Genomic DNA, 26,315 nt, shown 5'->3' with positions numbered 1-26,315 from the left:
TAGTACGGCAATCCCAGTTAACATGGCAAAGGACATCCTGTTTTTCACCCCTTACTAAACAATACACATCCGACCGCCAACATAATGTATTTACGTCATATTTCTGCTTTCCAGACCCACAAATCTCAGCCAAAGAGCCAGTCCAGCAGCCTTCACCGTTACGACAAGGTGCGGGATGCCTCGTCCGAGTCGACGCCCCCTAATAAGATGCTGCGGCGCTCAGATGAGAGTCCTGTCAACAGGCACGTTGACAGCGCAGGACACGGCAAGGCAAAAATCTCGCACACGGTTCGGGCCAAAAATGGTAAGTCAGAACTTTGGAGTGTCGCACATGTGTTTTGTCTGCAGACAGAATACGACATGTCTTGTTTGTGACCGCGGAGTTCCAAAATGTTTATTTTTTTAAATGCAACCATTTTAATTTCCCGCTTTCTATGTTGAGATGTAATATGTATTGTTAATGTTTGTAATGTATGAAAGAACAAAGAGGTCAATGTCACCATTTAAAAAAAGTTGAGTTGCAACTAACTCGTGATAAGATAACAATAGTAACACAATGCAGATATTGTTATACAAAGTATTACATTATCTATGTCAGTGTTTTTCAACCACATATAGTCTGGTGTGCCGTGGGAGATTATCTAATTTCACGTATTTGGGTTAAAAATATTTTTTGCAAACCAGTAATTATAGTCTGCAAATGATGTGTTGTTGTTGAGTGTCGGTGCTGTCTAGAGCTCCGCAGAGTAACCGTGTAATACTCTTCCTTATCAGTAGGTGGCAGCAGGTAGCTAATTGCTTTGTAGATGTTGGAAACAGCGGGAGGCATTGTGAAGTTAAAAAGGTGTGAAGTGAAGTGAATTCTATTTATATAGCGCTTTTCTCTAGTGACTCAAAGCGCTTTACATAGTGAAACCCCAATATCTAAGTTACATTTAAACCAGTGTGGGTGGCACTGAGAGCAGGTGGGTAAAGTGTCTTGCCCAAGGACACAACAGCAGTGACTAGGATGGCGGAAGCGGGGATCGAACCTGCAACCCTCAGGTTGATGGCACGGCCGCTCTACCAACCGAGCTATACCGCCCCTAGGTGTCTAATGCTTAAAGGCCTACTGAAATGAATTTTTTTTATTTAAACGGGAATAGCAGATCCATTCTATGTGTCATACTTGATCATTTCGCGATATTGCCATATTTTTGCTGAAAGGATTTAGTATAGAACGACGACGATAAAGTTCGCAACTTTTGGTCGCTGATAAAAAAAAGCCTTGCCTATACCGGAAGTAGCGTGACGTCACAGGAGGAAGGATTCCTCACAATTCCCCGTTGTTTACAATGGAGCGAGAGAGATTCGGACCGAGAAAGCGACGATTACCCCATTAATTTGAGCGAGGATGAAAGATTCGTTGATGAGGAACGTTAGAGTGAAGGACTAGAGTGTACTGCAGGGTGTATCTTTTTTCGCTCTGACCGTAACTTAGGTACAAGGGTTCATTGGATTCCACACTTTCTCCTTTTTCTATTGTGGATCACGGATTTGTATTTTAAACCACCTCGGATACTATATCCTCTTGAAAATGAGAGTCGAGAACGCGAAATGGACATTCACAGTGACTTTTATCTCCACGACAATACATCGGTGAAGCTCTTTAGCTACAGAGCAAACGTGATAGCATCAGGCTCAAACGCAGATAGAAACAAAATTAAAAAAAACCCTGACTGGAAGGATAGACAGAAGATCAACAATACTATTAAACCATGAACATGTAAATACACGGTTAATAATTTCCAGCTTGGCGAAGCTTAACAATTGAAGCTAACTTAGCTACGGAGCGGCGGCGGGCGTTGTAGCTTTCGACGACACCCCGGCCAACATCAGAGTCGGCAAGAAACATATATTTCCCCAAAGTTACGTACGTGACATGCACATAGCGACACGCACGTACGGGCAAGCGATCAAATGTTTGGAAGCCAAAGCTGTACTCACGGTAGCGCTTCTGCTATCCAGCTCAAACACAACACAACCTCCTGGTGTTGCTACAGCCAGCCGCTAATACACAGATCGCACCTACAACTTTCTTCTTTGCAGTCTCCAATGTCCATTAAACAAATTGCAAAAGATTCACCAACACAGATGTCCAGAATACTGTGGAATTTTTCGATGAAAACAGAGCAGTTTGTATGGTGACACATTGGGTCCGAATACTTCCGTTGCCGTCGTGACGTCACGCGCATACGTCCTCATACATAGACGTTTTCAAGCGGAAGTTTCCCGGTACATTTAAAATTGCACTTTATAAGTTAACCCGGCCGTATTGGCATGTGTTGCAATGTTAATATTTCATCATTGATATATAAACTATCAGACTGCGTGGTCGGTAGTAGTGGCTTTCAGTAGGCCTTTAAACCAAAAATAAACAAAAGGTGAGTGTCCCTAAGAAAAGGCATTGAAGCTTAGGGAAGGCTATGCAGAACGAAACTAAAACTGAACTGGCTACAAAGTAAACAAAAACAGAATGCTGGACGACAGCAAAGACTTACTGTGGAGCAAAGACGGCGTCCACAATGTACATCCGAACATGACATGACAATCAACAATGTCCCCACAAAGAAGGATAAAAACAACTTAAATAGTCTTGATTGCTAAAACAAAGTAGATGCGGTAAATATCGCTCAAAGGAAGACAGGAAACTGCTTCAGGAAAATACTAAAAAAAGAGAAAAAGCCACCAAATTAGGAGCGCAAGACAAGAACTAAAACACTACACACAGGAAAACGGCAAAAAACTCAAAATAAGTCACAGCGTGATGTGACAGGTTGTGACAGCACACCTACTTTGAGACAAGCGCTATAGTGATGCATGCTTGGTTATTGTTTAAAGTCACATCCAACAATTGCGACAACGACTTTTGAGTTTCGTTTTTTAATGATTTCTGCTGGTGGTGTGCCTCCGGATTTTGTCAACGCAAAAAATGTGCCTTGGCTCAAAAAAGGTTGAAAAATGTAACTGACAGAGCAAACATTTCTAGAAATTGTGTTCTTACAAAAATTATTTGATAAACTACAGGTTGGGAAAATTATATTCTCCGACGGCTGATTCTGAATAAATGGACAAATGTCCAAATATCGATTATTTATGTACAGTACAGGCCAAAAGTTTGGACACACCTTCTCATTTCAATGTGTTTCCTTTATTTTCATGACTATTTACATCGTAGATTGTCACTGAAGGCATCAAAACTATGACACCTGTGAAGTGAAAACCATTTCAGGTTACCTCTTGAAGCTCATGGAGAGAATGCCAAGAGTGTGCAAAGCAGTAATAAGAGCAAAGGGTGGCTATTTTGAAGAAACTAGAATATAAAACATGTTTTTAGTTATTTCACCTTTTGTTGTTAAGTACATTACTCCACATGTGTTCATTCATAGTTTTGATGCCTTCAGTGACAATCTACAATGTAAATAGTCATGAAAATAAAGAAAACACATTGAATGAGAAGGTTGTGTCCAAACATTTGGCCTGTACTGTATATATTATATGTATATTTATATGTACTTCAACATATTTATTTATATAAATAAAATATTTATAATATGTATATAGATACATGTATATATATATAATCTAATCCAAAAAATGTAAATAACGCAATACCGCATACATATATATTATTGACGATCAAATATAATGCATTTATAATATATAAAACAATGCAATATAATAATTAAAGATGCATACGTAATTGATTTATAATCAAATTGTAGCCTTAAATCGTAATGGATTCGTAAAGTACCCAAAGATTCCCACCTCAAAAGCACACCTTTCTTTCACAGTGTTTAAACAGGTTGTTTCATGAAATGCTGACGTCCCATTTTTTTTATCAGCAAAAAAAAATCACTTTCACCTTTAAATAATCGATAGCAAAATAAAATGTCTATAGAAAGACAGTTATCACTATACTGTCCTTATATGTTGTACTGCATTGATCAGAATTCATGCTCATTGCATTAGTTTAGCACAATTATAAGTTTTCATGGTTGGCTTTCTTCTCAAAACATACTTTAAACATTTAAGGTTGGTGCTACAGGGTTTATTAAAAACAATGCAACAACTCCATTTTTCCACAGTATTTTCACAATTGGTTTTAAAAATCATTAAAAAGCAACTCCTCATTCCTGGCCAGCAATACAATCATTATGTAATGTTAGTGTTGTGATACTGTGATAACAAATAACAATGACAATAAATATAATGTTAATGTATAAATAATTACGGTATACTAATTACAATCAGTTCAAGGGGAAATTAATTTTACAGTCTGCTGTATAAAATGTTGCATACCATGCATACAGTCATGGTCAAAAGTTTACATACACTTGTAAAGAACATAATGTCATGGCTGTCTTGAGTTTCCAATCATTTCTACAACTCTTATTTTTTTGTGATAGAGTGATTGGAGCACATACTTGTTGGTCACAAAAAACATTCATGAAGTTTGGCTCTTTTATGAATTTATTATGAGTCTACTGAAAATGTGAGCAAATCTGCTGCGTCAAAAGTATACATACAGCAATGTTAATATTTGGTTACATGTCCCTTGGCAAGTTTCACTGCAATAAGGCGCTTTTGGTAGCCATACACAAACTCCTGGTTGAATTTTTGACCACTCTTCTTGACAAAATTGGTGCAGTTCAGTTAAATGTCTTGGTTTTCTGACATGGACTTGTTTCTTCAGCATTGTCCACACGTTTAAGTCAGGACATTTGGAAGGCCATTCTAAAACCTTCATTCTAGCCTGATTTAGCCATTCCTTTACCACTTTTGACGTGTGTTTGAGGTCATTGTCCTGTTGGAACACCCAACTGCGCCCAAGACCCAACCTCCGGTCCGATTAGTTTAGGTTGTCCTGAAGAATTTGGAGGTTATCCTCCTTTTTCATTGTCCATTTACTCTCTGTAAAGCACCAGTTCCATTGGCAGCAAAACAGGCCCAGAGCATAATACTACTACCACCATGCTTGACGGTAGGAATGGTGTTCCTGGGATTGAAGGCCTCACCTTTTGTCCTCCAAACATATTCTGGGTATTGTGGCCAAACAGCTCAATTTTTGTTTCATCTGACCACAGAACTTTCCTCCAGAAGGTCACAAAGGTCCATGTGATGTCAGACTTTTGACCACGACTGTAACTTAACCATACTAACAAATGTTTGCAAGCTACTTTATCTGTTCTTTTAACTTGTATGATGTGATTAAAAACGTTGTGAAAATGGCCACCTTGAATTACTTGATGAAAAATATGATGAGTCATGTCATTTGTTTTTAGGGACCAGTGAATCTCCTCATGAGAACGCTCAGAACAACAGCGCACACCATGGTGCCGACTCGCATTCAGCTCAGAGCAAGCCTGCGGAACGAGTAAGAGGGTGTTTGGCGTTGATTGAAAACCTTTCCTATAGGGCTGGGCGATTATATGATCGTGATCGTTGACCGTGATTCATTTTGAGTTTGATCACGGTCATCAGATGTAAGCATATTTCCTCGATCAAACATGGCGGAACTGTCTGTTAGAAGTTACCGCAGTAGTAAACAGTAGGGAAGCAACAATGCTTTGTACAATCCACCTTTACTGATCGTGATCGTGTGTGTGAATGTGTGTTTGTGTACGTTTGCGTGTGTTTTTGGGAAAGTGTTTGTGTCCGTGACCTCCTGTTACACCGTGCGAAAATCAGTCTCGTCACAACATATTTAATGTTCAATCAGCGTTGTGCCTCTTCCCTTTACACAGCTGGAAGTGCAGCCCAGAATAACAAAATAAAGAAATATGACAAACACGAGCGTAGAAGTTGAAACAGCATTTAGAAGGAGCAGCGGCTTTAGTGACACCCTTTAATTTTACTATCTGCTGCAGCACACTAGTAATCCTGCCCTGAATACAGACTTGCAGGCAGTCACAGGAGTCTTTATTAGTCCCGACTAGGATTAATAAAAACACACCCACTAGTTTAATCAGAATAAGGCATTTTTATATCTAAATGTCAGAGTTTTTGTTTGTGTCTGCAAAGATTAAACTCCTCTGACATAACATGTACTAAAAAACTCTGAAGACAGACACTTTGTGTTCAAATCTTTTTGAGTTTGTGCATAAGAAAACAAATTTTTCCTGGAATAATCATTAAACTTATTTTACAGTACCGTATTTTCTGGACTATAAGGCGAACTTAAAATCCTTTTTTTTCCCCTCAAAACTCGACTGTGCGCAAATGTAAGGAATAAGTTTGGTTGAGCTTACCCACTTCAAAGCAATATTATTTGGTACATGGTGTAATGATAAGTGTGACCAGTAGATGGCAGTCAAACATAAGAGATACGTGTAGGCTGCACCGTTTGATGTGCTTCAACATAGGAGTATTATTATGGTGTGTGTATAAGGTAAGACATATTATCTAGTGTTTTGTTTCGCAATATTATGCAGAAGCAACTTTTCTTACCTTCTGGTACCTGCTGATCTGTATTTGGGATCTGCATAAAACCTGAAAAATTGCGCGCATCTGCCTTCGTAGTCCGTGGTGACACCGTAGTCAATAAGCTTGTTCTTTTTCCTCTATCTTCTTGTTATGGGATATTCATCCTCAGCTGTTGCCATTTCTAAACTAAAGTAGTGTAAAGTTATTATTTATATCTGTCAGTAAACTCGCCATGAAAGCGCTAAAACATACCGGTGTAGTGAGTTTACATTATTCACCCAAGGAACTTGAGTTATTAGAGAGTTCCGGTCGGACGTTTTTTTCACAGGACACATTTCCGGTGTTGTTTCCGGATGAGGAGATGCTGCTCCGTTATTTGTTTTAAGTAAAGTCTGAATGTCATTAAAACAGTTAGCTCTATCTTTTTGACACTTCTTCCACTCCCGTCCTTGCACGCTACACCGCTACAACAAAGATGACGGGGTGGAGACGCTGTCGAAGGTGAGCCACGTATATAAGACCGCCCACAAAACGGCGCTTCCGGAAGCGACTGTCAGAAAGCGGTTTGAAGATGATCTGTAAAACATCATCTATGCAACATTTTGACCAACGAACCACCATTACATGTTATGTAGACCACAAGGAAGTGTTTTACATTTAGAAAAAAATTATAATAATATGACTCCTTTAATGCGCCCTTTAATCCGGTGTGCCTCATATATGAAAAAAGATAAAAAATAGACCATTCATCGGCAGTGCGCTTTATAATCCGGTGCGCCCTATGGTCCGGAAAACATGGTACTCAAATTCAAACTGCTTTTTATTGTAATTTTATTCAATATATGCTACAGTATTTGAGTTTTAAAAACTCCACGATTTGGGTCACCACTTGTTGTTTGCCAAAGCACTGGTGAGAAGCACTGATGTATACAACTAAAGAGTACAAATAATAATTTGTCATTTGAAAGTGTTGTTTAGTAAATGTTAACTTGAAGTAGAAGTATTTCAGTATTCGGTAAACAAAGTATCATTGGTGTACTGAATGCCGTAAGACTTTTATGCACTTTTTGATGACAAGCAAAATAACAAAAGAACTTCGAGAGAGAAAAAAAGTTGTCTTTACTCCCACAAAATGTACCGAAAAAGAAGCAAAACCGAGGTACGGACCGGAGTGTGGGTTGCCTGTACTGTAAGCACAATTATATATACAAAACAGTCAGTTGTCAGCTGTTAGCATATATTATTACCTCGATCATACATGGCAGAAATGTCTGTCACAAGAAGATACTGCAATACTAGGGAAGCAACGGTAAACTCTATACACCTGCACGGGACAATCCGACTTTAATTAAAAAAAGATAATCGTGATATTAATCGAGATCGGATGCTATGAAAAAGTAATTGTGATAATTTTTTGCCATATCGCCCAGCCCTACTTTCTTAACTACACATGACCATATGCAATACACTATGCAAGCCGTGATGCACTGTTTTCTATCAAATTGTCCTTTTTCACCATTTTCCCTTACAGTGAACATATTAATGAGTGGTTTATCTCATTGAAATAGAAATGCAACTATGTCTTGTCATGACCAGGAACCAGCGGATGACTGGACAGAACACATCAGCTCTTCTGGGAAGAAGTACTACTATAACTGTAGAACTGAGGTCTCCCAGTGGGAGAAGCCCAAGGACCTGTTGGAGAGGCAAGCTCCCCCTGTTATGACTACTGACATTGTTCCTTGCTTATTGGAATGTTTTTCTGTTGTAACTTCTGCTTTGCATTTCCTCCAGAGAGCAACGGCAGAGGGACTCAGTCAAGTTGCCAGCAAACAGTTTCCCACGGGACATGGACTACAGACAAGAGGCCTTACAGGACAAATCTACAAGTAAGTGTGAGCGTGCCTTGCAGAATTTAAAAAGTGTTGTTTTTGAAGCGGCGACTTACCGTATTTTTCCCACCACAAGGCACACTTAAAATCCTTTCATTTTCTCAAAAATCAACATTGTGCCTTATAACCTGGTGCGCCTTATATATGTATTCTGGTTGTGCTTTTTCTGGTTTTGGTACATGGTATAATAAGTGTGACCAGTAGAGGGCAGTCACATGTAAGAGATACTTGTGGACTGCAGGTTGACAACTGTTCAATAAATGACCTGAGCAGGTACCAGTAAACAAGCAAGACCAAAACTTTGATGTTTCATAGGGAATAAAGAACATTACATATGGCGCCCAAAAATCTGTGAAAATGTTTTAATTTGACTTTTTTGTCCATGTTGATGTGAAATGGTCTGAAATGATATTTATTATGATCTTAAAAAAAGTCTTAAAGTCTTAGATTTGACCTACAGTGGTATTAAAGGGTGTTCTGATCCGGGATTCATTTTTGCTGCCAATTCTGATACCGATCATCCATAAGTGAAATCAGTTACTACAATCACATGTATTAACTGTAATTGTTTGAATTTGTTATGAAGACTGCCACTTACTGTATGATCTTAAAAAAAGAACAAAGAAAATCACCTTAGTTTTTGGGAAGTGAAATAGTGGGTCATATTACAATACAAATTTGTGAATCAGTCCAATGGTATGTCGTTACCTGGGCAGTATTGATTGATTGATTGATTGATTGATTGAAACTTTTATTAGTAGATTGCACAGTACGATTTGTGAATCAGTCCAATGGTATGTCATTACCTGGGCAGTATTGATTGATTGATTTTTGATTGAAACTTTTATTAGTAGATTGCACAGTACAATTGACCACTAAATGGTAACACCCGAATAGGTTTTTCAACTTGTTTAAGTCGGGGTCCACGTTAATCAATTCATGGTATTGGCCCAACCGGTTGTGATACCGATACTTTTAAGGTCACTTAATGATTTTTCTTTTCAAATTTTAATCACAATTAAAATCAGCAGAAAGACACAGGAACAACAAAAAATGTTGGCAACATCTTGCTGCGTGTTTAGATAACGATACAAAACAAACAATTTTTGGAAGGTCTGGCTCCATTTCTTGCCCAAAAGTCCACCACGTTGGCGACAGTTTGAACACGTACAACTTCTTAAATGCTATTACCGACTTGTGTACTACTCTTTGCAGTGTAGATCTGCTTTCTGAAGCAATATTGAACGATGTTACAATTGTGCTACTAGAGTTTCAAACATGGGAAATCAGTTATTTGCTGGTTCTTAAAAATGTCTTATACAAAGGTTATTTTGATTACACTCTGGCTGAGCACAACTCGATTTGTAGACTTGTTGACAGCTGCCTGAGACAACATATTGGAATTGTTTCATCAATTGTCTCCTTTCGATCGCCTGTAATTGTCCACACACAGCCAAGCTTAAGTCTGCCGGTAAAAAAAAAAAAAAATCGTTGTGTGTTCTGCTTCAGTCCACCACCACTACCAATTGGAAACAACTGTTAGTTTTCAGCCTAGTTGTATACACATTGAGCGAACATGATCCATCTAAGCATCAGAAGCAAAGGGTTATAACTCATGACCATGTGTTGATTAACCCCAATGACATTCAATCAATAAAAACTCTCTGGAGTATTGATGATACAGCATTGGCTAGCCATACTATCACATTCACATTGGTTTTGCTAGTTCTCTTCTGTGCTGCTATGGAACCTTTTAGTCTGAATCGCTTGCAATGCTTGCAGAACGACTAGAAAACAAAGTGACTTGTCTATCCACAGTGATACTGAAACAAACAATGCTCCAATGGTCAATATACAGTCGTGGTCACTTGTAAAGAACATAATGTCATGGCTGTCTTGAGTTGCCAATAATTTCTACAACTCTTATTTTTTTGTGATAGTGATTGGAGCACATACTTGTTGGTCACACAAAACATTAATGAAGTTTGGTTCTTTTATGAATTTATTATGGGTCTACTGAAAATGTGAGCAAATCTCCTGGGTCAAAAGTATACATACAGCAATGTTAATATTTGGTTACATGTCCCTTGGCAAGTTTCACTGCAATAAGGCGCTTTTGGTAGCCATCCACAAACTTCTGCTTGGATTTTTGACCACTCCTCTTGACAAAATTGGTGCAGTTCAGCTAAATTTGTTAGTTATCTGACATGGACTTCTTTCTTCAGCATTGTCCACACGTTTAAGTCAGGACTTTGGGAAGGCCATTCTAAAACATTAATTCTAGCCTGATTTAGCCATTCCTTTACCACGTGTGTTTGGGGTCATTGTCCTGTTGGAACACCCAACTGCGCCCAAGACCCAACCTCCGGGCTGATGATTTTAGGTTGTCCTGAAGAATTTGGAGGTAATCCTCCTTTTTCATTGTCCCATTTACTCTCTGTAAAGCACCAGTTCCATTGGCAGCAAAATATTTTCAGTAGACCCATAATAAATTCATGAAAGAACCAAACTTCATGGATGTTTTTTGTGGCCAACAAGTATGTGCTCCACACTCTATCACAAAAAATAAGAGTTGTAGAAATGATTGGAAACTCAAGACAGCCATTTGAAAAAAAAAATTTTTTCATTTATTTATTTATTTCAGGCAATGACATAAAAAAATAATAATTAAAAAAAAAAGTACAAAGTTGACAACACATAATATAAATTAATATAGTGCAAAAGGTAATGTACATTATGTAAGCATGATTGTCCAGTTTTGCCTGAAAGGGAGTGGGAAGAAGATCATTTATTTAATCCCACCCCCAGTTCTCCATTCAGTGATTATTCACATGAGTTTCACTGTTACTTTGTTTAAGGATTATAATACAAATGTTGTATCATAGTAGCATTACCACAGGTAACAATAATTATTACACTGTAACAATAATTTGTATCAACAATATAGGAAGAATGAATATAATGGTAATACACAAAATACCAACAATGGTATTAGACAACATAGCAATAATGACATTGTTCTTTACAAGTGCATGTAAACTTTTGACCACGACTGTATAGTCAAGGTATTGGATATTGCACAGAAGGGGGTTCACTATCGCAGTTGTCCATTTCTGTGGGAAACCCCAACAATGGTCTCGCTGTCTTTGGATCTGTAATGTAAGCAAGTTCCTTTCTACTTGTCTTTTCAGAGAACACTTCAGGGGACCAATCTAGCGCGTCCAATTCGGGGCATGTGTGCTCTTCCTCACAGAGCCTAAACACAACGTCCGTCCCCACGACCACGTCCTCGTCCTCCTCTTCCACGGCCCAGTTAACTCAAAGCGTCCAGTCCCCGTCTCCGGCGCTACTTCAGGACCCGGCCCTGCTGCGCCAGCTCCTGCCCGCACTTCAAGCTACTCTGCAGATGAGCAATGGAGGGATGGACATGGCGAAGCTCAATGAGGGTGAGGATGATATGTAGATATCATTTCATCATATCATATTGTGCTTATTATTGCTGCTTTTAACATGTAAGAAGAGGTGTCTGTTATGTCCTAACAGTCCCAAGAAAAGTCCTAACACTCTTGATTTTATAGTGCCCCTAAATGTTGTGTACACAGCTCATAAAGCTTCCGGTTTGTTCCTTGCCTGTTAGTGTTTGTTTTTGAACCAGTTTTTAGTGGCTGTTCCTAACCAGGATGTGCCGATTAGACACGAGCATGCTTGTAAAGTTTCATTTTTAATAAGCTGTCTGTTGACGGTGATGTCTATGTACAGATGTGTATTTTTGTTTCTACTGTTTTCTAACATCGCTGTACTTTAGCGCTGCACCCACTTGTTGTGTGTCACTCACCTGTATGTTTGTGTGTGTGTGTTTGCGTTTCCTCTTCCTCCAGTCTTGGCAGCTGCTGTCACCCAAGCTTCCTTGCGGTCTGTGCTTCATAAGCTCCTCACTGCTGGACCCGCTTTCAACATCACTGCTCTGCTCTCAGCTGCTCAGCACGCCAACCAAGGTACGAGCTCCACGCTGTTTTTCCACCACCTGCTGGTGCTAACCCTGTACCTTGTCGACGGTCCGACTGTCCTTTATGTCCCTAACTCAGTTTGCTGAGTGCAGCCTCAAACCCACTGTTGTCACTGACCTTCACGCAGAGAAGTTCCACACAATGTTAACTTTGAGTCTACAGTCTGAGACCAGACTGGGGTTGCAAAGGGGTGGAAAGTTTCCAGGAAATTTCCGGAAATTTACCACAGGAAGTTAAGCTCGGGAAGTTTGGAAACATTGACCATTTTTTGATTATTCAAAGTTGGACACCGTCCATGAGAATATCTGTGAATTAATGGGGAATTACAATAATAATATATTATTGGGCACTTGTCTATATGCTGCTGCATTTTTATGGCATTTTTGACGTAGTTCTTTGCACAGTATTTGCTAGGAGTGTAACGGTACACAAAAATTTCGGTTCGGTACGTACCTCGGTTTAGAGGTCACTGTTCGGTTCATTTTCAGTACAGTAAGAAAACAACAAAATATACATTTTTGGGTTATTTATTTACCAAATTTGCAAAATCTTCCACCAAAAATATTTTTCTTCGTGCAATATTTGATGTGAAGTAATCGGAACCTTGGATAGGTCCATAATTCATAATAACATTGATTTTGATTCAATATTATGTTTTGAGCAATGACCGTTTGAAAGAAAAAAAACCAGCTTTCTTTTATTAGTCAACATTGCAACTTTTTCTAAAGTAAGCTTTTTTATTTCACTTTTGTTATGTTTTTGTTTATTTTAATAGTATTTTTAGAATGTGCCGTGGGCCTTTAAAACATTAGCTGTGGGCCGCAAATGGCCTCCGGGGCACACTTTTGACACCCCTGCTATAGATAATAAAATATTAAATCTGATAAATCTATGGATAAAAAGCAGAGCCTGGCGACGCATGCGCGTTTATCATAACTCTCTCGCTCTCTCTGTCTCTGCCCCTCCCTCACCAATGCTGCTGCGCGCACAATTTGTTTTGTTTTTAACCCCTTCTTAACCCTGAACGTACATTGAAAATACATGCAACCCTAACTCAAAATGCCGGACATTTGAGGCATTTAAGAAACTTCGCCCGGACAGCCCCGCCAAAGAGGACATGTCCGGTGATAAGAGGACGTATGGTCAGTCTATCGTAGCCTGTTAGCTGCTAGCATGCCGTGTGTTGTGCCTCGGTGTGCTTGTTTACACAACGTGCGTTACGCTACTTAATATGTCCGTGTGGAAACTCGTTCGGTAGACCTCCGAACCGAACCGGAACCCCCGTACCGAAACGGTTCAATACAAATACACGTACCGTTACACCCCTAGTATTTGCAAATGTACACAGCCTTTCCGCCTACTTTGGTTGGGGTGAAATGTGTTTGTGGCATTATTCTGTTTGTATTTATTTATTCTGGTAAAGCACTAATGCAATGCCACACACAGATATAAATAGTCAGCTAAACAACTGGAGTAGTCTTTAAAAATATTTTACCGAAGGCCAAATGAATAGAAATAGGCGAGATGAATAAATGAACACTCAATCAGCATGCTAAATCAAACTATAACCTACATTCTTGTATGACAACAGAATGGCTAGCAGAACAGAAGGCAGAGGAAACTACACCTTTTGATTTAGTATTTGCTAGTTGAACTTTGCAGATCACAAAAAAGGTAAATTCGGATCGCTAACGTTGTTAGCATAAATGAATGGGATTTAACATAGAGAAAATTAGCATCACGGCTAACGGAGAAATATTTTCGGTTCATTATGAGACTGGTGGTACATAAACCTAGCTAGCTAGATCTATTGGCCCCCAAATCATTTAACAAGTACAGAAACAGCTAGCTAGCTTGAGTGGAAATCTGCTGGAGTAGTCTACAGTCATACAGTAACAAGCAATTACACCTCTATTACACTTAAATACCATAGATCAAATATATTTACCCCAGTAATATCATCAAAACTTACCTGACTGGATGAAGTCCTTGGGCTCAAATACTAGTGTGGCCTCAATAGCCCTGCTTTAGTGTGCTGGGAATTATCTGTGCATGTGATGGAGGAATGCACCGTGCAGGGTTGAAATTTTACTGAATTTGCATTAAATCAGGTTGTTTTAGCTAATAATCATGCTGCAAGTTCTAGCATGTTGCATTCAATGTTTATTCCCATTAATTTCCCATTAATTCTCATTAATTCCCATACATTCCCGTTGATTCCCATGGAAAGTTTCCAACTTTGAATATTCTCTTAATTTTGCAACCCTAACCACTATTAGATATGTTGTTTAGGCAAAACTAATACAACTACAATGTCACTACAATGCAGACCTTTACCAAGGCTGCATTTTTAGAATAATCTGTCCATTGGCAATTTACAGACCTGATGTAGACTTAGTCCACACGTGCCAAACTCAAGGCCCAAGGGCCATATCTTAGACTTAGACTTCATTTTATTGTCACTCAAATTTGAACTTTACAGTACAGACAAGAATGATTAGTACATTGTTTGATTGCTTTGCTTATAAATGATAAATGGGTTATCCTTGTACAGCGCTTTTCTACCTTCAAGGTACTCAAAGCGCTTTGACAGTATTTCCACATTTACCCATTCACACACACATTCCACACACTGATGGTGGGAGCTGCCATGCAAGGCGCTAACCAGCAGCCATCAGAGGCAAAGGGTGAAGTGTCTTGCCCAAGGACACAACGGACGTGACTAGGAAGGTAGAAGGTGGGAATTGAACCCCAGTAACCAGCAACACTCCGATTGCTGGCACAGCCACTCTACCAACTTCGCCACGCCGTCCGTGCTTAATCCATTCCATCATTTAATTCCACATACAGATATACTGAAGGTCTTAAGTGTTGTACGTGCATACAAATGTTTTAAATTGCATTTTTCTCTAAGATTATATTTCTCCTCTTTTTTTGAGAATTGTTGTATATTCTTGGGTAGCAGGTTATAGTTTGCTTACTTTAGCTGTTTGCAAATTCACTATGTTGTGGAATTTCAGTATTTTTGATTCAATAAATAAAGGGTTTGTATGTTCTCTATATCCAACATTACATATTCTAACTGATCTTTTTTGTAACACTGTTAATGAATGAAGTGTACTTTTGTAGTTATTTCCCCATATTTCTACACAATAACTCAGATATGGTAACACTAGCGAGCAGTAGAGAATATGAAGGGATTTTTGGTCTATAGGGTTTGTAGCTATACTGTGTTTAGAACCAAAGACTATACTGGTGGTTTTAGTCGTATTTAAAACCAGTCTATTGCTATTCACCCATTCAAACACTGCATTCAAGTCCTTGGAAAGGACAGAGTTAAGTTCACTTACGGTAGAATCAGAAGCAGAATTAAAGTTGGTTAAAACTAGTTTTTGGCCTTTAAACTGTTGTACATTAAATCATACCAGCATATTCTTTATTTTCAGTGTTTTGTACTGTATGTTAATAACTCAAAATAATCCATACCCTCCGTAGTTATTGAGATGTTTTTGTGATCAAATAAATGCCGTTGTCAAGTTTATTTATGACTTATGTTACTAACAAGTGAAATAACAACAATATTCTTTATTTCATGGATTTTTTATTAATAGATTTTCATGTCACATGTAAGTCCTAAACAAACTGGACTGTGTATTCATTGAAATAATGAGTGTGAATCATTTTGAGGACAAGAGTACGTCTACACTTTGATCAGTCGGTTTGCTTTGGAGTGTCTTATGTAAATGGATCACAGTCTTACTCGTCTTCATTGATCTTACGTCATAACCTCCGCAGCCCAGCACTCCAGTCAGTCGCCTGCATCTCTGACATCAGACACATCGTCGCCTCGGCCTTACGTTTCGCCACGGAATGGCACGCAGCAAGGCAACCAGAAAACCCCCAGCGGCGGCACATCTTTGCAGACTAGAGTGAGGCAACACTTTTGAAGCTTTGTGTTAACTCACCTTGCTGCTGTGGCAACCCTTATTTTGTCCGATAAATCTTCCACTCTTTCCGTCTCCTTTTGCATCTGCAGGGTGGTACATCTTCCGCTAAGCAAGGCCCTACCCCCCTGGCTCAGACTTTGGAGAAGCGCCCAGAGGACCCCAGGACTCTCCAGCAAAGAAGGTAGTTATGATGCAGCAATGTTGATTCCCAACATCTCCTGATTTTCCCAAAAATTAAGGCATTGTGAAATCCGCATTTTTAAACATTCATTTTTATGTCAAAATATCACTTAAATTTTTATGAAATATTAAAAAAAAACAAAAAACGATGTAAACACAGCCGCAAGTACTCACTGTTCCTCTTGTCTAAATGCTGAACTGAGGTCCAGGACGGGGCCCCCAAATAAGCTTGCTAGTTAGCATCAACTAGCTGGCTTACTTGCTGTCGTTACCGGCTTTCTATTTGGATGATTACAATTTAAACATTGTTAGTTCCGTAACTAGAGATGTCCGATAATATCGGCCTGCCGATAAATGCTTTAAAATGTAATATCGGAAATTATCGTTATCGTTTTTTTTATTATCGGTATCGTTTTTTTTGTGTTTTTTTTTTATTAAATCAACATAAAAAACACAAGATACACTTACAATTAGTGCACCAACCCAAAAAACCTCCCTCCCCCATTTACACTCATTCACACAAAAGGGTTGTTTCTTTCTGTTATTAATATTCTGGTTCCTACGTTATATATCAATATATATCAATACAGTCTGCAAGGGATACAGTCCGTAAGCACACATGATTGTGCGTGCTGCTGGTCCACTAATAGTAGTACAACAGTTAATTTTACTCATTTTCATTAATTACTAGTTTCTATGTAACTGTTTTATATTGTTTTACTTTCTTTTTTATTCAAGAATTTTTTTTAAATTTATTTATCTTATATTATAAACATTTTTAAAAAAAGGACCTTATCTTCACCATACCTGGTTGTCCAAATTAGGCATAATAATGTGTTAATTCCACGACTGTATATATCTGTATCGGTTGATATCGGTATCGGTAATTAAGAGTTGGACAATATCGGAATATCGGATATCGGCAAAAAAGCCATTATCGGACATCCCTATCCGTAACCAGTTGTAGTTCTAGTGTATTTATTAGTAGCCTGATTGTAAACAGAGATCACAACACAGGAAGTATATTACCTGAAGGGGCGTGGCAACAGGATAGAGTTGCCAAATGGGAAACATTTTCTCAGTTCCTTGCGTGCATGTTTTAGAATTTTACATTACATTTTTAATGATAATAATGTTAGTAAATTATCTACTAAGAAAAGAAAAAGTTCTATGGTACATTACATGGGACATGTACAGTATACTTGTAAAGAACATAATGTCATGGCTGTCTTGCGTTTCCAATCATTTCTACAACTCTTATTTTTTTGTGATAGAGTGATTGGAGCACATACTTGTTGGTCACAAAAAACATTCATGAAGTTTGGTTCTTTTATGAATTTATTATGGGTCTACTGAAAAAGTTAGCAAATCTGCTGGGTCAAAAGTATACATACAGCAATGTTAATATAAGATAAGTGTTATAAAAGATAAGACCTTCTGGAGGAAAGTTCTGTGGTCAGATGAAACAAAAATTGAGGCCTTTAATCCCAGGAACACCATTCCTACCGTCAAGCATGGTGGTGGTAGTATTATGCTCGGGGCCTGTTTTGCTGCCAATGGAACTGGTGTTTTACAGAGAGTAAATGGGACAATGAAAAAGGAGGATTACCTCCAAATTCTTCAAGACAACCTAAAATCATCAGCCCGAATGTTGGGTCTTGGGCGCAGTTGGGTGTTCCAACAGGACAATGACCCCCAACACGTCAAAAATGGTAAAGGAATGGCTAAATCAGGCTAGTATTAAGGTTTTAGAATGGCCTTCCCAAAGTCCTGACTTAAACGTGTGGACAATGCTGAAGAAACAAGTCCATGTCAGAAAACCAACACATTTAGCTGAACTGCAACAATTTTGTCAAGAGGAGTGGTCAAAAATTCAAGCAGAAGCTTGTGGATGGCTACCAAAAGTGCCTTATTGCAGTGAAACTTGCCAAGGGACATGTAAGCAAATATTAACAATGCTGTATGTATACTTTTGACCCAGCACATTTGGTCACATTTTCAGTAGACCCATAATAAATTCATAAAAGAACCAAACTTCATGAATATTTTGTGTGACCAACAAGTATGTGCTCCAATCACTCTATCACAAAAAAATAAGAGTTGTAGAAATGATTGGAAACTTAAGACAGCCATGACATTATGTTCTTTACAAGTGTATGTCAACTTTTGATCGTGACTGTGTGTTAAAAAGACAGCCAAAAGAGGTTGGTGGATGAGAATAAATCTAAAGGTAAAATGTAGTGTAGAAATGCACACAATTGCAGGAAATGTTGTCTTGATTTTGTACATTTTCTTTCAGGGTTTGCATGGTAGCACATGCTGATAGAAATTTTGCTCGTTTTTTCCGTCGAGTGCTCACATGCCTGAATATTAAACTTTTCCATCACTTGTCTCTCTTCCTGCAGTCAGGAACTTCTCTCAATGGGATCAAACACAGCTGGTGCTGCGTTGTCCCACGCCGCTTCCAGCAACAGCGGTCAAAGTCACTCTGACGCCCCCAGCTCCTTCACCCCCTCCCTGGCAGCTCACTTTGATGAGAATCTCATTAAACATATCCAAGGATGGCCTTCAGAGAACACTGAGAAACAGGTAATGTGAGAAAATATACAGAACTTTTAGCAATATTGTCTTCTGATTGCATCTTTTTCTCTGACTGCAATAGTTTGGTCCCCACATTTTTAGCCTTGATGCTGAAGTTTAGACAATTCCCGTAATTTCTGGACTATACAGCGCACCGGTATATAAGATGCACCCACCAAATTTTGGAAGAGAATTTTTTTTTTCCATATATTAGCCGCATCAGCTGCAGATAGATATGTTGTGAAATGAGGTATTTACGTAGAAAGATTTTCTAAGTAACACGGCAGTAAAACGGCTGATCAAACAAAGCAGAAGTCATCGTCATGTACCCACTAGCTGCGGAAGCAAGGTCTCCGGTCGGTTAAGCAGACGTTTTGGTGAATTTACAGAGGAATGTGTGAAACTGAAACAATGCAAAAAGACTGCCATTGTAAGTTAATAATACTAACACAGACACTTGCAAACTGTTAGCATGTTAGCTAACGCTGACGACGCTAGTTTGATAACATTACGATATTGCGAATTGTTTTAGTTGTATTGTAAAACTTACAAAGGTTGCTTGGAGTGACGGATGAAGAAACCATACAAGTAAAAACGCTCTGGATGACTAGTAGACAGAATAGCACTTGTACTTCCAGTCCATAGCACTAAACAGAAATGACTGCAATGAGTGCGGTGAGCGAACACGTCTAAAATATGGCACCATAGCACAAACAATAACACTATTTCAGTGTTCCATTGGGTGTTTTATGAAAACAATTAGTTGAATACAAAACATTACGGCCGTTAGCGAAGAAAAATCCTACAATTAGCTGCACCGTTTTATAAGCTGCGCAGTGCAAAGCGTAGGAAATGAGTAACGACAAATAGTCCTATTTGATTAGCCCTATTTTATGTCTTTAAGCTGTTTTTCCACGCCCGTCTCCAACAATGTTTGACCGTAACAAGCGCTATTGTACAGGTCTTCTGATTTTTACATATACACTAACTAGCGATGTGTCGACTCTTCGGTATTGGACGATTTTCAATTAATGCCGATTAGTGAATTTTATTGCTGATCACAAACGTCGGTCTCCTCTGGCTGACACTTATCTTTAGTCTTCCTGCTGACAAGCAGCTGGCAGCTATTTACGTGTGTCCATACACAGTGTGGAGTAATAATGAGATACTACCATAACAGAAAATAAACGGCATTGTTTTGTATCTTTAGTATCATTATCCATGGAAGCCAAGGCTAAACATGTTATACACAGTCAAGAGAATAAGGAACCAGTTTGAATATTGTGTTATTTTTAAAGTGTCAAGCGGAACGTCCCCAACACTAACTGCATCTGCCCAATGTAAAAATATGTCCAACTTGATATTACTGAGTGAGGGATGACACAAATGTTAGCAACACTAGCCTAGCTGAGTGAGCCACAGTGCTAGCATCACAGTTTCATTTGAAAAAGTTATGCCAGGTTAACTTGCTTGCCAAAGAAAACAAGGTGATCAAACTTAGGATGGCATAGACTTTATTTATTTCACAATGGGGAAATGATGTGGTTGCGGTGCAGATTCAAAAAGTCCACAACAAATAAGGTAAAAACAAGAGGGAAACAAAACCGCTCCCTTAAGATAGTTGGCAGTATTTATGTGGTGTAGCAATGTCTGCTTTTTACAAAGCTCGGGTGTGGGCCAGTGTTTCCCAGGTTCAGGGGGCTGGCATAAAAATGGCCATAATGCAAATTGTGAGTGGGGGGAGAAAAACAAGAAGCAAACAAAATACGTTCAGAACCACAAACAAACATTCCTCTGTCGTTTCTTTTTGTTGATCTTTTAAAGTCACAATAATATAACTAATATAGACACTTACACCATGTGTTGCCTTCATTATAACACTTATATAAGACTTTTAAAGTCATTTTGATAGTAAGCTAATACAACTAATACAGACACATCATGTGTTGCCTTCATTATAACACTTATATAAGGCTTTTAATTTGTTGTGGCTCGACACAGAATTTTTTTGCATTTTTGGCCCAATATGGCTCTTTCAATATTTTGGGTTGCTGAAAAGCCTGACTGGACTGAAAAAGCCACAACATTTCACCCGCGAGCCAAAAAAAAGCGCTTCCCTGAAAAGACAGTTTGTCGCTACACAGTCCAACGACACAACAGTTGTATCGGTCACATGGTTTTTTCCTTAAAGTGACAGACACCAAAGGACAGAGCGTCGCTCCTCCTGTTTCATAATACTTCTGTAGTGGTCGTCCTACACTACACACTGTCCCTTCTCTGTGTCAGGCGGCCCGGCTGCGCGAGGACATCCACAACATGGGCAGCTTGTACATGTCGGAGCTGTGCACCGAGATGAAGAACCTCCGCTCCCTGGTCCGGGTCAGTGAAATCCAGGCCACACTGAGGGAACAAAGGTGAGGCCACTGACTAAGAAAACAAATGTGCCGTATTTTTCGGAGTATAAGTCGCTCCGGAGTATAAATCGCACCGGCCGAAAATGCATAATGGGGACGGCGTGGCGAAGTTGGGAGAGTGGCCGTGCCAGCAATCTGAGGGTTACTGGTTCAATCCCCACCTTCTACCATCCTAGTCACGTCCGTTGTGTCCTTGAGCAAGACACTTGACCCTTGCTCCTGATGGGCCTGGTTAGCGCCGTGCATGGCAGCTCCCGCCATCAGTGTGTGAATGTGTGTGTGAATGGGTGAATGTGGAAATAGTGTCAAAGCGCTTTGAGTTCCTTAAAAAAAGGTAGAAAAGCGCTATACAAGTACGACCCCATTTACCATAATAAAGAAGGAAAAAAAACATAAGTCGCACTAGAGTATAGGTCGCATTTTTGGGGGAAATTTATTTGATAAAATAAATTAAGGCTGAAAATAAGGCTGAATAAGTACGTTATATGACGCATAAATAACGAACTGAGAACGTGCCTGGTATGTTAACGTAATATACCGTATTTTTCGGACTATTAAGTCAGTTTTTTTCATAGTTTGGCCGGGGGTGCGACTTATACTCAGGAACGACTTATGTGTAAAATTATTAACACATTAGCGTAAAATATCAAATAATATTATTTAGCTCATTCACGTAAGAGACTAGACGTATAAGATTTCATGGGATTTAGCGATTAGGAGTGACAGATTGTTTGGTAAACGTATAGCATGTTCTATATGTTATAGTTATTTGAATGACTCTTACCATAATATGTTACGTTAACATACCAGGCACGTTCTCAGTTGGTTATTTATGCCTCATATAACGTAAACTTTTTCAGCCTGTTGTTCACTATTCTTTATTTATTTTAAATTGCCTTTCAAATGTCTATTCCTGGTGTTGGATTTTATCAAATAAATTTCCCCCAAAAATGCGACTTATACTCCAGTCCGACTTATGTTTTTTTCCTTCTTTATTATGCATTTTCGGCCGGTGCGACTTATACTCCGAAAAATACGGTATTATGGTAAGAGTCATTCAAATGACTATAATATATAGGACATGCTATACGTTTACCAAACAATCTGTCACTCGCTAAATCCCATGAAATCTTCTTCCTCTGTGTCGCTTCTAAACAACTCTGCCAACTCCAAAGGTAGACAATGCGCCACTTCCTCTTCTATTGGTACGTCGCTTACGTCAGAGTCATTGTCAGAAAAATGGTATATAAATTATCAAAAAACTTTCCGTTCTCTGAGTTCCCAATGAACAGACAAGAGGCTGTCTTTGTTGCACCAAGCAAAGGCTTGGAAAATTCCATTGTGTACGATGGGAGGAGACGGGATGGGGGTTATCTATTGTCATGGAAGACCTGCTCAAGCTGAAGCCAGGACCAGCCCAAGCCCATCTTTTTCTTTTGTGTTATTGTGACCGAAAACAATGACTGTTTACATACTCCCCATTCCTTTGGAAGCAGATGTTGTTGTGTAAACAGGGAGTGTCCAAATAAAGGAGGAGACGTAAACCTTTTTCGTCAGAGCGTGCTAAGACACTAAGAGGTTACAGGTCGACGGCGTCTCTCCTCAATTGAGTCCAAATTAAATTCTGTCTCTGTTTGATTCTTTGCTTCTTGTCTTGTTTAATAGACGTCTTCAGTGTTTGAACCTGACAGTCATCGTCAGTTGCAGTTCCAATTATTCCAGCCTTTCTGAATCCGGACAGGATGGTTTCGGTTGCTGATATACGTCTAGTCTCTTGCGTGAATGAGATAAATAATATTATTTGATATTTTACGGTAATGTGTTAATAATTTCGCACACAAGTCGCTCCAGAGCACTGCAAAAACTGAAATCTAAGTCAAATTAAATATTTCAAATAAGGTTGATATTTGCTTATTTTCTGTCTGATAAGATAATTCTTCTCACTAAGCAAATTTTATGTTAGTGTTTTACTTGTTTTAAGGGTTTTGGTCCGAAATGATCTCAGTAAGATATTACAGTTTGTTGCTGAGATTTGATGACCTGTATTGAGTAAAACATGCTCGAAACTAGAATATCAAGTGTTGCAAAGCTGTGTCATCAACACTCACAAGTATAAAACTACCTTTTTAAAATAATAATTTCTTAAAGCATGAAAAAAAAAGCGCATATCATTGTCAAGATAATGGCACTACCATTTACTTAAATTATGAATATTTTTAAACATATTGAGCAAAAAGGTCTCTTTTTTTTCTACCAAGAAAAGTGAACTTGTCATTAGTGAGAATATACTTATTTTAAGGTATTTTTGGGTTCATTGAGGTTTGCTAATTTTACTTGTTTTGGAAAGTCTTGACAAGCAGAATTTTCTTGTTCTATTGGCAGATAATTTTGCTTAGTTCAAGTACAATACCCCTAAATTTTGTATTTTTAGGGACCGCAATGTCCCTTTGGGACAGAGGACCCTATTGAAATTGTAAGGTTTTATTCTTTCTTTCTTATTATTATTATTCCGCAGCTTTACGCTGTAATTTGACCCCCTTAACATGCTTCAAAACTCACCAAATTTGACACACACATCAGTACCGGCGAACAAAGCGATATAATCAAAAACCCAAACCCCAAAACTCAAAATTGTGCTCTAGCGCCCCCTAGGAAGAAAACACAGACAAAACTGCCTCTAACTCCCAGTACGAATGTCGTAGAGACATGAAACAAAAACCTCTATGTAGGTCTGACTTAGACCTACATTTCATACATTAACTTCCTTCAGCAAAAATCAACAGGAAGTTGGCAATTCCCCCTTCAAAACAAAAGTTTACTAAAAACAGTCACTTTTGCCTCTTTGAGCTGTAATTTGACCCCCTTAACACGCTTCAAAACTCGCCAAACTGGACACACACATCAGGACTGGCAAAAATTGTGATCTAATAAAAAAAAATTAAAAAAAATAAAAATAAAAATTGCGCCCCCTAGTTTTACTTGTTTTGGAAAGTCTTCACAAGCCGAATTTTCTTGTTCTATTGGCAGATAATTTTGCTTAGTTCAAATACAATACCCCTAAATTTTGTAATTTTTTTTCTTGTTTTTGAACACTGACTTTTTGCAGTGAGTATAAGTCGCACCCCCGGTCAAACTATGAAAAAAAACCTGCGACTTATAATCCGAAAAATACGGTAATGACCCGCTCTTGAAAACACGACTAAATCCATGCCGTCTGCTTCCAGAATCCTGTTTCTGAGGCAGCAGAGCAAAGAGCTGGACAAGCTGAAGAACCAGAACTCTTACATGGTCTGAGCAGAACTGACTGGGACCGGGGACAGCTGCTCCTTGCCTGCCTGTTTATTCCCCTCACAAGAGCAACTGAGAGAGACTGTTAGATGGCAGCGGCTTTTTCCAAAAGGGTGAGCTCCGTCATCCCGAACATGTCCGCCATGTTTGTTTTAGTTTTCCTCCAACCCTCCGCTTGCGAGTCGCTCTCACTTGAGAGGTGAAAAGTGACGGCTCACCAAGCTGGACACGAGAGGACCTCAGGCTCTTTTCAAACGGCACCTTCTCGGATTGTGTGTATTGTACCGAGTTTTGTTTTCAGGTGTGTTTAGATGTTGTGGTCAGACAAAGATTAGTTTATTACCTTGAAAAAACAACTGTCCAAACATTATCGGCGACGAGCGGTCGGTGGCAGAAGCGTCCACCTTCCAACACGTGAATCAGACTTTTAATGTACGATCTAGTGGCAGTGATGTTACACCTTTCCTTCCGCTACTATTATCACCATTCCGGTTCTACATGCAGCAGACTCACATTTTACCTTTTTTACATTTTGCTTTGTCCCAATTAATGGAGCTCCTTCCACTAATAATCCTAGTAACTTTCAGAATCCTGACGTTTGAAAGCCATTTTGAAGGAGAATTAAAAAAAAAAAAAAGCCCACGTTTTCGGACCTCGGTCAGCTGCTAGTACATACGAGGTCGTTATGTGATCTCTTGATCCGTTCTGCTTTTTTTTTTTTTTTTTTATGTCAAATTTTCCATTCCTTTTGTGCAGTGTAGCAAGTGCTTGTGTAAAATAGCAAAGTGACTGACTTGGCAGTCATGTAAATTATTGTTAAACATGATTGAGTTTTTGTGGTTGTAGTCATAATGCAAAAATCTAGTTGGAAAGGTTTTTTTTTTTTTTACTATTTCAAAATAAAATTCAACATGGATTTTACTTTGTCAGCTGCTGTGGCTGATACCTTTCAACACCCCAAAATAATTTGTGCCGTGTGGGTTTACTTTTTTTTTTTTTCTATGAACCGAGAGATCACGCCGAGCTACATTTGTACACTTTAACACCCGGAAATGCAATTTATTTTGTGTCTCAGCTGTTTTAGTTACTTTTTTTTTGACTAGATTCCACAAGATGATGTGCACACTTTTTCTTGACAGGGCGGGTTGGGTTAGGCTGGTTGGACGAGTCTGTGGGAGGGGGGGGTGCAAGGGCTTTGTATTCCGTAAAATATGAGATTAAAATATAATACCACACCTACTCACACAGTCCTGTTGTCCGAGGGTGTCATTTAGGAATTAATACGTCTTGAAAGCGGTTTCTTTCCTGTGCCCACACGATGGCGACAGTGAGCAAGTGTTCACGTGCGGCTTTCTCAGCAAAATGACCCTGTAGGTCACGTGTTGAGTGACCAGAACAAACAAAAGGCTGGTAAAATGTGTGTCAAGCTGTCTTGAGCAGGATGAAAGCGTCTTGAAAGTCTTTGGCCCATGTTGTGTATAATAGACCCTTTTAGTCACAACTTCTCAGCATCTTTTCCTGTTTGCACAGCTTCAAAATACA

General features: G+C 38.9%; 1 protein-coding gene across 1 annotated transcript in view; it reads left to right on the top strand.

Annotated features, from left to right (window-relative positions):
• The window catches only part of LOC133665056 (WW domain-containing adapter protein with coiled-coil-like), a 36,135-nt gene extending 10,624 nt beyond the window's left edge, over positions 1 to 25,511 (top strand). Inside the window, exons 3-13 of the mRNA XM_062070218.1 lie at positions 115 to 304; positions 5,325 to 5,416; positions 8,062 to 8,171; positions 8,260 to 8,354; positions 11,549 to 11,803; positions 12,236 to 12,352; positions 16,160 to 16,293; positions 16,401 to 16,492; positions 18,897 to 19,080; positions 21,358 to 21,485; positions 24,710 to 25,511. Of these exons, the coding sequence (XP_061926202.1) occupies positions 115 to 304; positions 5,325 to 5,416; positions 8,062 to 8,171; positions 8,260 to 8,354; positions 11,549 to 11,803; positions 12,236 to 12,352; positions 16,160 to 16,293; positions 16,401 to 16,492; positions 18,897 to 19,080; positions 21,358 to 21,485; positions 24,710 to 24,779 (1,467 nt within the window). The 3' untranslated portion in view covers positions 24,780 to 25,511. The remainder of the gene's footprint in view (positions 1 to 114; positions 305 to 5,324; positions 5,417 to 8,061; positions 8,172 to 8,259; positions 8,355 to 11,548; positions 11,804 to 12,235; positions 12,353 to 16,159; positions 16,294 to 16,400; positions 16,493 to 18,896; positions 19,081 to 21,357; positions 21,486 to 24,709) is intronic.
• Positions 25,512 to 26,315: the final 804 nt, after the last annotated feature.

This window comes from Entelurus aequoreus, linkage group LG14, assembly GCF_033978785.1.
Source record: "Entelurus aequoreus isolate RoL-2023_Sb linkage group LG14, RoL_Eaeq_v1.1, whole genome shotgun sequence".
In the NCBI taxonomy this organism is placed as follows: domain Eukaryota; kingdom Metazoa; phylum Chordata; class Actinopteri; order Syngnathiformes; family Syngnathidae; genus Entelurus; species Entelurus aequoreus.
This window is presented reverse-complemented; position numbering and strand designations above follow the sequence as displayed.